This window comes from Lepidochelys kempii, chromosome 3 (genome assembly GCF_965140285.1).
Source record: "Lepidochelys kempii isolate rLepKem1 chromosome 3, rLepKem1.hap1, whole genome shotgun sequence".
Lineage (NCBI taxonomy): Eukaryota > Metazoa > Chordata > Testudines > Cheloniidae > Lepidochelys > Lepidochelys kempii.
This window is the reverse complement of record NC_136382.1, coordinates 61,980,427-61,999,613: the sequence shown is the minus strand read 5'-3', so window position 1 is coordinate 61,999,613 and position 19,187 is coordinate 61,980,427. Positions and strand designations below refer to the sequence as shown.

General features: G+C 37.6%; 1 protein-coding gene across 1 annotated transcript in view; it reads right to left on the bottom strand.

The window, feature by feature from the left end:
* Positions 1–19,187, bottom strand: part of MEI4 (meiotic double-stranded break formation protein 4) — a 127,367-nt gene that overhangs the window by 50,408 nt on the left and 57,772 nt on the right. The window contains exon 4 of the mRNA XM_078851963.1: positions 15,127–15,258. Within this exon, the coding sequence (XP_078708089.1) occupies positions 15,127–15,258 (132 nt within the window). The remainder of the gene's footprint in view (positions 1–15,126; positions 15,259–19,187) is intronic.

Below are 19,187 nucleotides of genomic sequence, written 5' to 3'. Positions count from 1 at the left end.
TGCCTGTTCTCATTTTCAGGTGACATTGTAAACAAGAAGCAGGCAGCATTATCTCCTGCAAATGTAAACAAACATGTTTGTCTAAGCGATTGGCGGAACAAGAAGTAGGATTGAGTAGACTTGCAGGTTCTAAAAAAATTACCTTGTTTTATTTTTGAACGCAGGTTTTTTTTGTACATAATTCTACGTTTGTAAGTTTAACTTTTATAATAAAGAAATTGCACTACAGTACTTGTATTAGGTGAACTGAAAAATACTATTTCTTTTGTTTTTTACAGTGCAAATATTTGTAATCAAAAATATAGTGAGCACTGTACACTTTATCTCTGTATTGTAATTCAAATCAATATATTTGAAAATGTACAAAACATTCAAACATATTTAAATTGTATTATATTATTGTTTAACAGTGCGATTAATCACAATATTAATTTTTTTTTAATCGCACAATGAATCACGATTAATTTTTTTTAATCACTTGACAGCCCTCGTTGTAATGCAATATGGGTTTACCAAAAGTAGACTATGCTAGACTAATCAGATTTCCATCTTTGAGAAAATAACTGATTTTTTAGATAAAGGAAGTGTAGTAGATCTAATATAGCTGCGCTTCAGTAAAACATTTGGCATGGTACTACATGGGATATTATTAGTTAAATTAGAGATGATGGGGATGAGTACTAGAACTGTATAGTGGATAAGGAATTGGGCAAATGGGAGAAGGCAACCATTTGTGCTGAAAGGTGAATCATCATATGGGAGGGAAGTTACTAGCAGAGTTCCACAAGGATTGGTCTTGGAACCAATCTTATTCAATATTTTTATTAATTAAGTTAGCACAAAAAGTAGGAGGGTGCTAATGCCATTAGCTGATGATACAAAGCTGAGAGGCACTGTGAATTCAGAGGAGGATCAAAACATTCTGCAGGAAGATCTGGATGACCTTAAAGAGTGGAGTGACAGAAATGGGAGGAAACTCAATAGTGCAAGGAGCAAGATCATGAACTTATGGACTAATAATAAGAATTTCTGTTATAAACTGGGGGCTTATCAGCAACGGAGGAGCAGGGAGACCTGCACTGTGGGTTGATAACAGGATTACTATGGTAATGTGATACAGCCGTGGAAAAAAAGGCAAATGCGATACAGAGTGTATCAGGCAGGGCACTTCCAGTAGCGATAGAGAAGCATTAATGCCATTGCACAATGCACTGGTAAGATCTTATTTGGAATACCATGTACAATTCTGGGCACCCATGTTCAAGAAAGTTTAATTAAAACTGGAACAGGTGCAGAGAAGAAATACAAGAATGATCAGGGGAATGGAGGGCCTGTCTTATGAGAGAAGACTGGGAGAACTTGGCTTGTTTAGTCTAGCAAAATGAAGGCTGAGAGGGGATATGATTGTTCTCTATAAATATATTGGGGTAAAGATAAACCCCACAGAGAACCAAGAGCTATTTAAGCTAAAGAACAATGGTTGGCACAACAACAAATGGATATAAACTGGTTATGTACAAATTCAGTCTGGAAATCAGAAGAAGGTTTCTAAACATCAGAAGGGTGAGGTTCTGGAACCACCTCCCCAAAGGAGTTATGGGTGCAAAAAACTTAATTCATTTTGAGACAAATGGGGCATCCAGGATTCCCAGGATGGATCTTGGGTAGCAGATAGAATACCACTGGTCAGGGCTCTAGGGGTGTGTTTGTGTAGACCTGAAGAAGCACAGGAACAAGGGGTATTCTATCTGCTACCCAAGATCCATAAACCTGGGAATCCTGGATGCCCCATCATCTCAGGCATTGGCACCCTGACAGCAGGACTGTTTGGCTACGTGGACTCTCTCCTCAGGCCCTATGCTACCAGCACTCCCAGCTATCTTTGAGACACCGCCGACTTCCTCAGGAAACTACAATCCATTGGTGATCTTCCAGAAAACACCATCCTAGCTACTATGGATGTAGAAGCTCTCTACACTAACATTCCACAAAAAGATAGACTACAAGCCATCAGGAATAGTATCACCAATAATGTCACGGCAAACCTGGTGGCTGAGCTTTGTGACTTTGTCCTCACCCGTAACTATTTCACATTTGGGGACGATTTATACCTTTAAGTCTGCAGCACTGCTATGAGTACCCGCATGGCCCCACAATATGCCAACATTTCTATGGCTGACTTAGAACAACGCTTCCTCGGCTCTTGTCCCCTAGTGCCCCTACTCTACTTGCGGTACATTGATGACATCTTCATCATCTGGACCCATGGGAAGGAGGCCCTTGAGGAATTTCACCTGGATTTCATCAATTTCCACCCCACCATCAATCTCAGCCTGGACCAGTCCACACAAGAGATCCACTTCCTGGACACTACAGTACAAATAAGCAATGGTCACATAAACACCACCCTATACTGGAAACCTACTGTCCGCTATACTTACCTACATGCCTCCAGCTTTCATCCAGACCACATCACACGACCCATTGTCTACAGCCAAGCCCTCAGCTACAACCACATTTACTCCAATCCCTCAGACACAGACAAACACCTACAGGATCTCTATCAGGCAGTAGACTGAATACTACAATACCCAACTGGTCAAGTGAAGAAACAGATTGACAGAGCCAGAAGGGTACCAAGAAATCACCTACTACAGGACAGGTCCAACAAAGATAATAACAGAATGCCACTTGCAGTCACATAAGGCCCCCCAAGTAAAACCTCTCCAGCGCATCATCGAAGATCTATAACCTATCCTGAAAGACGATCTCTCACTTTCACAGACCTTGAGAGACAGGCCAGTCCTCCCTTACAGACAGCCCTCCAACCTGAACCAAATACTCACCAGCAACCACACACCACACAACATAAACACTAACCCAGGAACCAACCCTTGCAACAAACCCCATTGCTAACTCTGTCCACATATCTATTCAAGGGACTTCATCATAGGACCCAACCACATCAGCCACAACATCAAGGGCTTGTTCACCTGCACAACAATGGGATATATGCCATCATGTGCCAGCAATGCCCCTCTGCCATGTACATTGGCCAAACCGGACAGTCTCTAAGCAAAAGAATAAATGGACACAAATAAGACATCAAGAATTGTAACATTCAAAAACCAGTCGGAGAACACTTCAATCTCCCTGGACACTCAATAACAGACTTAAAAGTCGCCATTCTTCACCAAAAAAACTTCCAAACCAGACTCCAATGAGAAACTGCAGAACTGGACACCATCAAATTAGGCCTGAATAAAGACTGGGAGTGGCTGAGTCACTACAAAAAATAAATTTTCCCTCTGTTAATACTCACAGCTTCTTGTTAACTGCTGGGAATGGTCTTTGAATATCCTATGATTCTATAGCTTACTTCCCAGGTTCACAGTTCCTGATACCTCATTCATGCTCACATAACCTCTCCACAGTCACTGCATTGCTTGTCCTGTTTCAAGAAAGAAATTAACTTCTTTACAGCTAGCAGGTAACAGAGGCTCGTTCACCTGCACATCTACCAATGTGATATATGCCATCATGTGCCAGCAATGCCCCTCTGCCATGTATATTGGCTAAACCGGACAGTCTCTACGTAAAAGAATAAATGGACACAAATCAGACATCAAGAATTATAAAACATTCAAAAACCAGTTGGAGAACACTTCAATCTCTCTGATCACTCGATTACAGACCTCAAAGTGGCAATTCAACAAAAAAACTTCAAAAACAGACTCCAACGAGAAACTGCTGAATTGGAATTAATTTGCAAACTGGACACCATTAAATTAGGCTTGAATAAAGACTGGGAGTGGATGTGTCATTACACAAAATAAAACTATTTCCCCATATTTATTTTCCTCCGCTACTGTTCCTCACATGTTCTTGTCAACTGCTGGAAATGGCCCACTTTGATTATCACTATAAAAGGTTATTCCCCCCCCCCCCCCCCCCCGCTGGTAATAGCTCACCTTACCTGATCACTCACCTTACAGTGTGTATGGTAACATGCATTGTTTCATGTTCTCTGTGTATATAAAATCTCCCCATTGTATTTTCCACTGCATGCATCTGATGAAGTGAGCTGTAGCTCACGAATGCTTATGGTCAAATAAATTTGTTAGTCTGAGGTGCCACAAGTACTCCTTTTCTTTTAACAATTCAATCTGAGGGAAAACTGAGTCACATAACTTTTCATAAAAATAAATGATACGTTCCCAGTTCTCCACAAGTGTCACAGCACACTCATGCTTCTTAGCCACAGTGTAACTAAGGGGAAGAAAACTCAAAAGTGAATATGGTGAACACTCAAATTAATAAAAGGTAACTGATTTATATTTCTGTAACTAAACCCTGAGTCTATCATTTTAAATACTTATCAACCTATTATTTTACATGTAGCTCCCTCACAAAAACATATCAAACCATTGGATCAAAGGCTCTATCCAATCCCCACTGAAATAAGTGGGAGTCCCTCCATTAATGGCAGGCTTTGAATCAGGGCCCCAACTATGTAACCTCTGAGTTAGTACAAGCTTAGCAGCATATAGAATGCATATAAAACATGGCAGAAATGCAAACTAACATATTTTGGTTATACTGTGTGTCTTTGTGAATATCCTAAAATATGCGAGAACACACATTCATGAACTCATTATACTAACATTTCTGTTATCAGTAGCTAACTTTTCTAAACTAAAGGCTCTTTTAATAATAATCCCCCCCCATGCTTGTGTTAATTTTATTGACTCAAGTTCCTCTATAAAGTTTTAGCTGCTTTGTAAGCTGCTTCATAACCTTTACTTGTTTTAATTGATTTTTTTTCACCCTTTTAAACCGCATTTTCTAACATTTCAACTGAACCACATCTGCCAAAGCAATAAGTCCATGCGTTAAACTTAAGATTTTAATGTGTAAGTGATGCATAGGCGGAATGCTAAGTCACATTCTTGCCACAAAAGAACAAATGGTGTGTAATTTGAAAGAGTTTTTAAAGAAGGGTAATGGTATATTCCTGGAGATGAAGCAAGAGTACAAACAAAGCTTTGTTGTGTCTGATTCGCTGGCTGGCAGAATTAATTTGTTCCTGTTCACATTTTAAAAAGAACGTTGCTTGGTGTCTTACGCAGCTGTAATATTTAAGTCACTGTCAGGGCACCCTAGAGCTTTCGTAAAGGATTTTTTTTTTACTATTACCTAAATTGAAAGAAATAAAATAAATACATTTTAGGGCTAGAAAGTCAGACATTGTGAGCTGCTATTAAGCTGGGAAGAAAATAATCATTATAAACAATGGAAAGCATCAATAAATTAGATACCTTATTTATTTTGTCTTTCAAATATAGGTTTAAAACTGTATGCAATCACATTAAGACGATCTGAAATTTTGTTGTACACTATATATTTCAAACAGAGCATACTGAACATAAAGATTTATTTTCTTTATTGTGTCACTCATGTATATTTAGAATGACACGGTTCTGATCGAACATAATATTTAAAGTTAAGATGAACAGTATGCTATAAATAGCAAAAAAGAAGAATTTCAATATGGTGAATTCTGTGATCAGCCAAAAATCACAGTATAATTTAAAATACTGTTTAATTGTACTCAGCTGTTATGAATTGATATTTATAAAGTATCTTATATTGACAGCCTTCACCACTGTAAACACCACATTACAATCAACACTCCAACTAGCTGCCAGCTAACGTTTCTGCCAGTTTTTCAGTGATATATGTTATCACATGTTTAAAATATAATACTATTGTATGTATATTATATTACACGTACAGAGTTACAGAAATCAGTAATTATATGACAGACAAGTCTTACAGAGAACTGAGTATAGGCTGAATTAACACAGAGAAGCTGCTTCAGAACACACTATTCACAGGACTCCAAATCACAGAAATCCAGAAAACTGAGAGATGCTTGCTCTGCAGCAGAATTGACATTCAGAAGCAAGATTACCCAGCTATGGTGTTCCCCTCCACCAATCTATTCCACAGCTGAACTGCACAACTGCTTGAAGGAGAAGGGAGTTTGAGTCTCCCGTGTTTCACAAAACCCGATTTACAGGCCTGCCAATCCTTTTCCAACTTACATGTGAAAAATTCTTACATTTTTGCTACGCCCTTCTCCATTACCATGGCAGTATAAAAACATTCTTACTTAGCCTTATGTCAATGTTCAGCACAATGCAAAGCCCTGCTGCCCCCCCCCGCCAAAAAAAAAAAAAAAAACCCACCACAAAAAAGCCTTGGGTTTCACCAAGCTAATATCCAAGGCTCCATATAAAGTTAACAATATTAATAAAACCATTTCAAAGTATTAAAAATTTCCACTTGTGGATTGTTGTACTCTGTTAACTTCAGAGATAAATCAAATCAATTCCACTCACAGTTACATTCCTGAAACTCTACTGAAATCAGTATAAGGTATAACTCCAATAAGGGCCTTAGCTGATACTAATGGTGCCTTTCCATTGAATTCAATCGGCTTTGGATTAGACCCTTAGAGCAGAAGTTCACACAATATCTCTACTAATGACTGATATACACAAAGCAGCAACTGTCATCCAAGTACAACTCCTAGGTATGCACAGAACAATACTACAAAACAATAAAAAGACTTTAGTTTGGTAAGTTGACATTATAACACTGAACAACTAGGTTCTCTTTTTGTTCCTCCTTAGAAATATATTGATAGAAGTTGAATATATGGAAAATCATGTGCAAGGTTCCTATTAATGATGGAAAGTGCTGTATTTCCTGTACGTACAGGTTTTTTTTTTTAAAATATCAAATGGGTGAAGAGTGACCATAAAAGTGAAGAAATAAAAATATGGAAACTACATGTCACTATTTTTGGTAAATTGAAAACACTCACTTATATCAGTGGAGTCTATACATCAAGTCTAGTCTAGCCATAAACTAAAATGAGTTTTAATGAACGATAGACAACACTCCATGTCATTAAGCCACATCACACAGTTTTGCATATTCCCTAACATTATCTGCATGGAAAATAGATGAGCTTAGGAAAAAAAGTGATGAGACTTGCTACTTATATAGTAAGTACACTACACAGACATCAAATGATGACCTAATGTGACAAAATATTCTAGAAAATAAAAGAATGATATTTATTTAATTTCCATATACAGTCTTCAAAAACCAGTACAGCAGCTAAGATCCTGTTCCTTTTCTTTAAACTTTAAATCAAGTATTCTTGAAGAAGTTTGCGGCATTTTACTTCCACTGAAAGTTAAATGTAACTTTTTTTCACTGACATATACAATGGTATCTATACTGGGGGGCGGGGGGAGGGGGGAAATAGGAATAATTTTTTTGGCCTGATATGACTTGGAGGGTTAATTGTGAAGGCTGAAATAAGGACAAAAGCCTTCTTATTATAAAACAGTATGAGCTTAAGTTCTCCCTCTGCTCAGATCTTAACGATTTATATAGATTTACTATGGGCTTATTTCCAGTTAATCTTGGAAATCACTTTAGGAAATCTAAAATAGCTTTAATGTTCTGCAATTAACCTCCTAGTGTTACTTTGAGATAAATTACTGGAAACATATGTAATTCAAAATTGTAAATAAATAAGGGAACTGGTAATCAAAAAGGGTTCTTTACAATTGGAACTTGAGCTATATACCTACTCTGAAAACCCAGATAAAGTTTTTAGTTTTACCAACTAAAAGTAACTTTCATTAAAGGAATTAAATTTTAAAGAAGGTACTGAGCCAAACAAATCTTGTTTCAAAACAAGAATCCTAGAGATACAATAGGATTTTCGACCAACTCAGTTCAAGGGGTAGCAGATGCCAACAACTACAAAACATGTAAGTTAAATTTTCAAACATTGCTCTTTAAGCATGTACCAGGGACATACTTAACTTTGAAAGAAAAAAAAATGGCTGCCTAAATATCATTTACATACTATTTTATAGAGTAGCACCTAAGGTTACTATATATGAAAGAAATTACACAAATTGGAGAAAAATAAAGGATAATAATATTTGTCTCTAATTTGTGCCTTTGACAGTGCTCTGTATGTAGTCCAATTCTCCTGTTTGTCTGGATTTTCTATACTGTACCAGCTTTCAGAGTAACAGCCATGTTAGTCTGTATTCGCAAAAAGAAGAGGAGTACTTGTGGCACCTTAGAGACTAACCAATTTATTTCAGCATAAGCTTTCGTGAGCTACAGCTCACTTCATTGGATGCATACTTGTGGATAATACAGAAGATGTTTTTATACACACAGACAATGAAAAATGGGTGTTTATCACTACAAAAGGTAATTACTAGCAGGAGAGTGGGGTGGGGGGAGAGAAAACCTTTTTCAGTGATAAACACCCATTTTTTCATGGTCTATGTGTATAAAAACATCTTCTGTATTATCCACAAGTATGCATCCAATGAAGTGAGCTGTAGCTCACGAAAGCTTATGCTGAAATAAACTGGTTAGTCTCTAAGGTGCCACAAGTACTCCTTTTCTTTATACTGTATCAGGGAGACAAACCCTATTGTAAATATGTGATTGGAACACCTGATATGGATTCAGATGTTGTCAAGGTTCCTCCCCCACTCTGAACTCTAGGGTACAGATGTGGGGACCTGCATGAAAAACCTCCTAAGCTTCTCTTTACCAGCTTAGGTCAAAACTTCCCCAAGGTACAAAATATTCCACCCGTCGTCCTTGGATTGGCCGCTACCACCACCAAACTAATACTGGTTACTGGGGAAGAGCTGTTTGGACGCGTCTTTCCCCCCAAAATACTTCCCAAAACCTTGCACCCCACTTCCCGGACAAGGTTTGGTAAAAAGCCTCACCAATTTGCCTAGGTGACTACAGACCCAGACCCTTGGATCTTAAGAACAATGAACAATCCTCCCAACACTTGCACCCCCCTTTTCCTGGGAAATGTTGGATAAAAAGCCTCACCAATTTGCATAGGTGACCACAGACCCAAATCCTTGGATCTGAGAACAATGAAAAAGCATTCAGTTTTCTTACAAGAAGACTTTTAATAAAAATAGAAGTAAATAGAAATAAAGAAATCCCCCCTGTAAAATCAGGATGGTAGATATCTTGCAGGGTAATTAGATTCAAAAACATAGAGAACCCCTCTAGGCAAAACCTTAAGTTACAAAAAAGATACACAGACAGAAATAGTTATTCTATTCAGCACAATTCTTTTCTCAGCCATTTAAAGAAATCATAATCTAACACATACCTAGCTAGATTACTTACTAAAAGTTCTAAGACTCCATTCCTGGTCTATCCCCGGCAGAAAACCAGTATATAGACAGACACACAGACCCTTTTGTTTCTCTCCCTCCTCCCAGCTTTTGAAAGTATCTTGTCTCCTCATTGGTCATTTTGGTCAGGTGCCAGCGAGGTTACCTTTAGCTTCTTAACCCTTTACAGGTGAGAGGAGCTTTCCCCTGGCCAGGAGGGATTTCAAAGGGGTTTACCCTTCCCTTTATATTTATGACAGATGTACAGGTACTCCCTGGAATTAGTTTAACTCGATTTTATTTATTTATTTTTGAACTACAGTAGAACCTCAGAGTTACGAACACCAAAGTTATGAACTGACCAGTCAACCACACAACTCATTTGGAACCAGAAGTACATAATCAGGCAGCAGCAGAGAGAAAAAACAGCAAATATAGTACAGTACTGTTGTAAATGTAAACTACTAAAAAATATAAAGGGAAAACAGCATTTTTCTTCTTCATAGTAAAGTTTCAAAGCTGTACTAAGTCAGTGTTCAGTTGTAAACTTTGAAAGAACCATAACATTTTGTTCAGAGATACGAACATTTCAGAGTTATGAACAACCTCCATTTCCAAGGTGTTTGTGATTCTGAGGTTCTACTGTAATTGCATTTCAACTCAACAGTGACCTTCTCAGTGCATATTTGAGCATGTAAGTGGCAATATTTTCAGAAGAGTAATTTAAGCACATAATGTGGTTGTAAATAAAATGAGTACAAGTGTCATCTTGTGTATTTAAGAGTCCACTCAGCCCTGTGCTATGATGATGATACTTTACAGTGCTTAGTTATCAGGTTTTGTACCAGTTTATGTTTAATATCAAGCCTTAGTTATACAACAATTCACATTTTTCCAAGCATTGCACAATCATCAGCTACTCCTCATAACACCCTGTTGAGGTGTCTAGGTAGTGAGAGTTATTCATAAACTCTACAGGTGAATAAATATAATGCAGTATGTTTAAAAGTTCTCTCTTCAGCAGCATTTTTAGTAGGAATTGTGTCCCCAATGTGGGACACTTGGCAGGTACAGGTACTGTTTATTATGTGCAGCATTTTTCCAAACATTTAGAGAGAGAATGAATAAGAAATCCTGTACTGTAAAAGCAACAACACTTTTAAAATGAAAAATGAAATTAAGATCTGGTTGGCAATCTTTCATTAGTTCTATATTTTGTATTTTAATATACTTAACAAAATTGTTAATTGCGGGCAATTTAATAATTAGCTATGCTAAACAACCATAATTAATGGTAGAGATACAGATTTTATGACGTATGCATTAATACCAGCAACCTTTTCCCATAGAAGTGGGAACAGTTAAATAGTTTGTTCACTATATTAATGAAATAAATTTTAAAGAATCAAAAAAGTAACAAATAGCGCGTTTATAAAAGTATAAACGCGTATTGTAAATCTATTGTGTAAGTATTTGTAACCACACAGATTGGTTTGGCTATAAAAACCTAAGAAATACCCTTCTAATAAAGCTGTGTGATGCATTCCTGGTCTTTCCTCCCCCCACTACCTCCATACGATTTGCTATCATGTTTCATATCTACATTTCAATGACAATGTCTTTGAGGTAGCGACTGTGTATTGATACTGGTTTCTAAAAAATATTTCAATGAGGGCTGTCTTAAACAAACAAAAGATTAACAATCTTTTAAAAATATCATTAAAATAATCAAATCTCAGATTTTTTTCAATTTTGTTAATTCCAAGTGTAATATTAAACAAATCTAGAGATAGCTATGTTTTTAAAAAATATATCAGTCGTAACTTAAAATATTTTAATGACCACAAATGCACAATATTTCCCTTTATAATACCCTTACTTACACTGACTCCTTGAATGCTACTCAATGCAAGTAAGGGTTTCAAAATCTAATCAAAGTGTGAAGGAAGCAGTGCTTATTTTTCTCTAGTACATTTCTTTTTGTAAACAAGCAGGAATGCCCAGTGAACAAAGCAGGTTAAAAGGAGTATTATAGATAGCCTTAACAGACATAGTAAACAACAAGAGACTGATAGCATATATTGTACATCCACCAAACCAGACTATGTACAGATCAATGTACAGGAGAGAGAATTCTGTCTTGTTTTCATTCAACTATCCATCACACAGAGGAATTACTGAGATGAAGCAAGCAGTAGTCAGAGGGAAAAAAACGAAGTAATTAACACACAGTATGAAAAAGCCAGAAAGTAGCATCTAGCTAGATGTTAATCTCATTCCTTTTCCCTGTTGCAAGAATTAAACTTATTTAGAGTAATTTATTATCATAGTATGGTGTGTCTTTTTCAAATCATACATAAAATATAAGCACAAAGGCTTCCAATAACACAAACCCATTTGTCTGTTACGATACAGTACATTCTGATTTTTACAATGATGGCTTTCCTGCCCCTCCATCACTTATTCTCTAGTGAACGAGATGACTCACCAACATTGAACTCTTCCAGCTAATAATTCTTTAGTCAACAGTAATAAAGAGAAGCCTTCTCTCTTCATGAAATCGATATCTGGGCTTCTTCTATTCGCAAAAAGCACCTGAGTTTTCTGATTATGTGTCATCTTCAATTTTGCACTATACCTAAGTATAGCCAAAGCAATGTTACTTCTCAGCTGCCTAAGAATACTTTAAATTCCTCTTTCCTTACTAGATTCCATGAGAGGGTCAGGGCAAACTGCGCGGTTGTATGGTCCATTTATCACTTCCCTATTTGTCTGGCATGCCACATTTTGTATGCATCTTGCAATCTAACCTGGAATTGCAGAAAGGTATTAGCAGTAAAACTAGATCCCCAGTCTGCAACATTTATGGCACTTGTCACCGGTATCAAGTTTTGATTGAAGAGGGGCAGAATTTCAGATAAGAACCCTTCTCCTCCTATGGGTGATGGGAGAGTATGTAGTGGGGTGCACTATCCCTTTAAAGGTACAGTCTGAAACCTCCAGCCAAAACAGTCTGGGCACAGTCAAGAAAAACCCTGCTTTGCCCTGAGGTTGGGGTTGCATCTAAACAGGAAAAGGAAGCTGAGCAAGAAAGAGAAGGGAACAGAAGCCATGCTGGCTGTTATGGGTTGCAGGACCCAGGACGCTAGCCTGCCCTGGGCCTTAGAAACTGTTTTCTGACTGTAAGTTTGGTTGCTGTGACACTAGGCTCAGTCATAAAGGCCTTATGAACTTGGTTACGCTGCTCCTTCCCCAGTCAGACATCTAAGGGAAAGGGAGACAACCTGCCTGACTCCTAGAACAATGAGAACTAGGATCTTTGATGGTTAGGGTCAGTTTCAAGGCCTTCTTAAAGGGGATTGTCATAGGATGGTCATCTCCAGTAAGCTCTCTTGTGGCCTCAGGGTCGCCCTGCAAGCAGACCTTGCCTCAATTTTCCTTGTGCACTGACACCCAAGCCTTTTGTAAAATTTTTAAAAGTGGTTTATTGCTATATAAGTATCTTAGCTGCTTTTATTTTCTATATTAAAATATGGAGAGGTGTTATAAAATGTTAGGCAAACCTTCATTATTCATACATTTCTCTTTCATTTGTGGCCTGTAAGACCACAGGATTTAACTATTCAGGGGGTTTCTAAAATATCAGTATAATAATTTCTGGTAACAATTACTTCTTTCTTGTTTCATTTGATTTGATTCTCCTATACAGAATCTATTTTTTAAGTCTGTAAAATTCAAGTTCAACATACAGCTTTGAAAAAGACAGAGACATAGGTCTAGGCTCAACTGACACAGCTCCATTCTTTTTAGGTATTTTGGAATTCTTATGTCAAAACCTGTCACACACTATAAACCTGAACGGATCATAATTAAGATTCAGATCCTCAATTTCGTTCTGTTTAAACAGGATATCTGAAATGCCTATTGGAGCCTGATCCTGCAATCAAGCAAAATGTCCTCTGAAGTCAATGATAGTTTTGATAAATGAAGCAGGATCTGGCCATTTGTCAGTTAGTGACATTTGGTACAGAGTATCGTCTTTCTGCACACTGTAATTTAAATGTTGATGGAGGAAGATCTTTAACATGAATTCTATGCATTTTATATTTTTACTTTGAGCAGAATAGTATACAGGATTTATATTAACTATTTTAATCCTTTTCTGAACTATGATACTTTTCTTAAGCATAATTTCCCAAAATACTTATTACATGTAGGAAAAAATATATACTTATGTTTATAAGTGATCATAGGGACATTTTATTGAAACACTGCTTGCTAATTGTGCACATTTGAGGCAATTTTTGTGATCAATTTTCAGAATCAACTCTATTAGAATATTTTTCTACTTGACTTTAATGAGTCATTTAGATTCTTTTCAATACCTTGGGCTTTCCTTTTTCTCCAGATACGATGTTCTTGTTATGTGTGTTTTGTCTGTAGAATTTTCCAGAGCAGTGTATAAGAGGAGTTTAGGGGTCACTAGAAGTACAGTGGAGCGTCTGTGTTTCTGCATGCAACTACAATAATGCCTTGGGATCTACTAGATTTCCCTGATCTCACATCTGTTCAGCAGATACTAATGGTATATATATTTTCCCCTGGAGGTAATTTTTTTAAACACTTGTTTCATACTTGAAAAAATATGCTTATCCCAAGTATACAATCATTTTATTTCAAAATACAGCCAGCACAAGAAATCTTAAATTAATCTCCTATGAAATGAGCCCTGCCCAAGCCACAACCTCTATTCCATTCTGCTCTCCATACCTCATTCATTGCAATAATCTAATCTAGTGGTAACAAGGGAAGGGATAAGGGCAATTTGCCTGGTATAAATATTTTTATAGCTAGATAACCAAGGCAAAAGCAATCTCTGAAAGGAAAGAATGTAGCTTCCCTGTCTTTGCCAGATCATGGTAAGCACATCATGATAAGCACATAGCTCCTTGGGTATCCAAGAAACTCCCCAGGTTGCATGTCTGCATACCCCAACATTGAGGGATGCTAATACAATGTTTACCATATCTTTCGGTTGCTTCTCAAATCCTGTAAGCATCATCTCAGTTTTGTATTAGCTACTTGCTCTACAGCTAGGTACCTCTCCTCACAGTCCATGTCTATAATTTCTGTTAGCCAATTATAAAACTGCACCACTGCACCAGCAGGGACAGAAAAAGAGATATAAATTTCAGTGTTAACATTCTGAAGGCTTCTCAAGACATTCTTCCTCAGTAACCCTCTATAAGCCCCATACATATATTTAACAGAAAGGGTAAAAAGATGGCATCTGTGGGACAACATACAAGAACAATAGCCTCAGATAAACAAATTGCCCTTTGGGATCTCCCAGAAAGAAAGCGACTCAAGAACAACCCAGTCAGCTCTAATGAGGGTCAGTAAACACATAATATTGTGTACTCAACGTATAAAAGATACCTGATCAATCTAAACATGAATGCCTAAACTCCATGAATCACTAGGAAAAGATCAACCTCAGCCACCACCAGTGCAGTTTCTACAGATCAAAACAGATGTCAAACAGATCAGAGGTCTATTGTGCATGTATTTGAATATAAGATATTTTGAGACCTGGTCCTTGTTTGGAAATTTCTTCAGTTTGCTGATCTTTCACTTAAAAGGAAATCACATGCTATTTTTGTAGAATGAAAAATTTAACTTTCAAAAGTATCTAAAACTTGATAGAAGATACGTTTAAATCTGAAAGTCAACAACTTTTGTGGATCTTTTTGTTATTTTAAATTAAGAGATTGAAACAGAGCTCTAGTGTTAAAAAGCTGTACCATTTAAATAAGTATTATGGTTTAGTTTGCTTCATGACAATATAAAATTTTCAACAGAATAGTACCTGGTGGGCTTGCTGCAACTCATCAGCAAATTGATTTACTTCAGATAACAGCAGAGATATTATAGACTTTCTTAATATGTTGCACCTTCCCAGCAAAACAAGGGTTTGGGACACGGGATACTGCACCTGAAACTAAATATAAGTAGCTGTGAGTTCTATCTTTTCAACATCTGTCCCAACCTTTACTTTACTCTTTACTTATATATACACACACAAATACACAGAGACTTTTAAATTAAAAAAATAAATATGTAAAAAGGAAGACATGGAAAAATGAAGATATTAAAAAAAACACACCTTACTTCTGACAGCTAAAAACTACAGCAATTAAAACACACACATATACACACACAGGTTTTAAATGTGAGGATCTTGGTGTTTTTTGGAAATGATTGGGTGCTAGTGTGCCCAGGCTCCGCCCCGCCCCCAGCACCCAACCAATACACTCAAGTTTCTCACATTTAGTATCTCACTTCTGGCTGTCTCAACAGGTTTGTGTGCTGTCCATTAGGAAACTGTAAGCTCCTTGGAGCACAGTCACGTCTTCAGTACCTTATATAGTGCAAAGCAAACTATCACCAACAATTATCAATGGCAGAACGCTCAGAACAAGTTGCTGACAAATCAGTCTAAAAATGTTGAGTGGGGACAGGAAGAGGTCATACACATTAGTTCACTGTGGGCAGAAAATAGTAATTTGCATTTCTAATCACACTTTCCATCTCAAGCTCTCAAACAGCATTACAAACATTAACAAAATTAGCCTTTACTTCCCCATGAGTTAGTATTTAAGATTTTATAGAAGAGGAAACAAGAGGCACAGAGCTTAAGATCCTACCAGAAAGTGTGGCAGAGCAAAGAAGAAAACTCAGCCCTCCCAATTCACCTCGTGTTCCTTAAACACAAAGCCGTGCAGGACATATCCTCACTAAACCCAGAACGGCTATGTGCCCTCTGTGCCTATCAAAAGCACACTTAAATCACCTTAATCTTACTGCCTTATGCTAGACAACATAATATATGAACATGACTTCTTATAAAACCTTCAGAAATGGATGGTCATGAAGGAAACAATGAACCTCTACTTAATAGAAGAGAAAATTTATGGAAGTAGAAGAGAATGGAACATACATTTATAATTGTGTTCACCCCAGCATATTTTCATAGAATCATAGAATATCAGGGTTGGAAGGGACCCCAGAAGGTCATCTAGTCCAACCCCCTGCTTGAAGCAGGACCAATTCCCAGTTAAACCATCCCAGCCAGGGCTTTGTCAAGCCTGACCTTAAAAACCTCTAAGGAAGGAGATTCTACCACCTCCCTAGGTAACGCATTCCAGTGTTTCACCACCCTCATAGTGAAAAAGTTTTTCCTAATATCCAATCTAAACCTCCCCCACTGCAACTTGAGACCATTACTCCTCGTTCTGTCATCTGCTACCATTGAGAACAGTCTCGAGCCATCCTCTTTGGAACCCCCTTTCAGGTAGTTGAAAGCAGCTATCAAATCCCCCCTCATTCTTCTCTTCTGCAGACTAAACAATCCCAGCTCCCTCAGCCTCTCCTCATAAGTCATGTGTTCTAGACCCCTAATCATTTTTGTTGCCCTTCGCTGGACTCTCTCCAATTTATCCACATCCTTCTTGTAGTGTGGGGCCCAAAACTGGACACAGTACTCCAGATGAGGCCTCACCAATGTCGAATAGAGGGGAACGATCACATCCCTCGATCTGCTCGCTATGCCCCTACTTATACATCCCAAAATGCCATTGGCCTTCTTGGCAACAAGGGCACACTGCTGACTCATATCCAGCTTCTCATCCACTGTCACCCCTAGGTCCTTTTCCGCAGAACTGCTGCCTAGCCATTCGGCCCCTAGTCTGTAGCGGTGCACTGGATTCTCCCGTCCTAAGTGCAGGACCCTGCACTTATCCTTATTGAACCTCATCAGATTTCTTTTGGCCCAATCCTCCAATTTGTCTAGGTCCTTCTGTATCCTATCCCTCCCCTCCAGCGTATCTACCACTCCTCCCAGTTTAGTATCATCCGCAAAATCTGTTTTTTTTTTTTAAAAAACAAACAGATGCACAGAAACCAGTGAAGGAACAATAGCATCTAGAGCACCTAACCAAGATTGGGGTCCCATTGTGCAAAACCGTACATGACAGTCCCTTTCTTAAGGAAAAAGCACTCGCAGCCTAAATAGACATGACAGGCACATAGCAAGTAGAAAGAAATATACACATACAAACAGAGCGATGGTTCACAGCCAGCATATGAGTGACCTAATTGTTTGTTTGGTTTACATATTATTTTGGGGGGTTGTTTATTTTTCATTTTATTACATTCAACCAATTATAGGACAAAAAGGCGGTTAAGGCAGGGGATTACCTAAAAGGATCAACACAGGAATGGAGGGAGGACAATCAGGGGAGGGAGGCAACAAATTCTCATCTGTGTATTTCCAGATCCAACAAAACCTGGTTGTCATAGTACAATAGAACCTCAGAGTTATGAGCACTATAGTTATGAACTGACCAGTCAACCACACACTTCATCTGGAAGTGATAGTACACAATCAGGCAACTGCAAAGGAACAACCCCGCCACACACACACACACAAAAAAAGCAGCATGCACAGTACTTTGTTAATTGTAAACTACTAAAAAAAAAATAAAGGGAAAGCAGCATTTTTCTTTTGCATAGTAAAGTTTCAAAGCTGTATTAACTCAATGTTCAGTTGTAAACTTTTGAAAGAACCGTAACAGTTTGTTCAGAGTTATGAACATTTCAGAGGCATGAACAACCTCCATATTTGAGGTGTTTGTAACTCTGAGGTTCTACTGTATGCAAAACCCTTCACAGATTCATTCAGTAAAGTCACTTCTACGGTCGCTAGAGTCCAAGCAATGTATCATCATCATCATCATGACAGTAGGAAATATACTGTAAGGTCCTCTAATATGATTACATTTTCACAGATACCAAACGGAAACAGTATAAACATGAAATGTATGTAAGGAAAAGGTAAATAAACCTCCAAACAATTAAAAATTACTTGGAACTTTATCATAATATTAAGAGATAGATCATATAAAACACGCAACAATATTATGTTAAAGCTTTATAAAGCATGTGTGGAGTTGACTGCAAGCAGTCTTCAGAGTTATAGGAGATGTCATTTTATGACAAGTCTATCTTGACTCCTTCAGGATGTCCCATCACACCATATTACTTTACACACACATTTACTGAAGTAACCATCCATTGTTTTCTCAACTGTCCCAAAGCAGGGCATACACATGGAAGGTTTTTTTTTTTTGTTTGTTTTTTTAAAACAAACACCCCACACACATCCCAAACTATAAATAATACTATCACTAGTTGAACAGCAAAAGAGTACCTCCATGCTAAGATAGAGTACGAGTACACCAGAAAGCTAGTGTATGTCTACTTCATGCAAGACAAATGATTCAATTTGCATTAACAATAAAGCTTATGCTCAAATAAATCTGTTAGTCTCTAAGGTGCCACAAGTACTCCTTTTCTTTTTGTGAATACAGACTAACATGGCTGCTACTCTGAATAAAGTCTATGTAATTGTAATTGGAGATCACAGGCATGTTGATCTTATATGGCCTTAAACCAGGACACAATGATATGTGGCATTTGTACAAGACATCATTCACTATGTTATGGTTGCTCTTTGCAGGAATAATTTAGACAACTACAAGTTTGAAAGATTTTCTGATGTATCCACTAATAATATATAACTGGAGCAGCACTTGTTGTATGTGGATCATTCTGCCTTCTAGACAGCCTGCATAGTCCCTGTAGATCTAGATAAGGTTAAGTAAGTTGCAAATTGTTACACAGAGGTTTAGGCAATGCCACAAACAAGCATGTTTCATATTATACGAATGCAAGTCATCTTTACTGACTTCATTTCTCCTTTTTATGCATTAAGGCTGGATACATATTTTACAAATTCTACATCTTTTAGAGAATAACCTTGAGCATGTTAGCAAACTAACTTGCCTTTGGAGTCAGGAATACCAAACC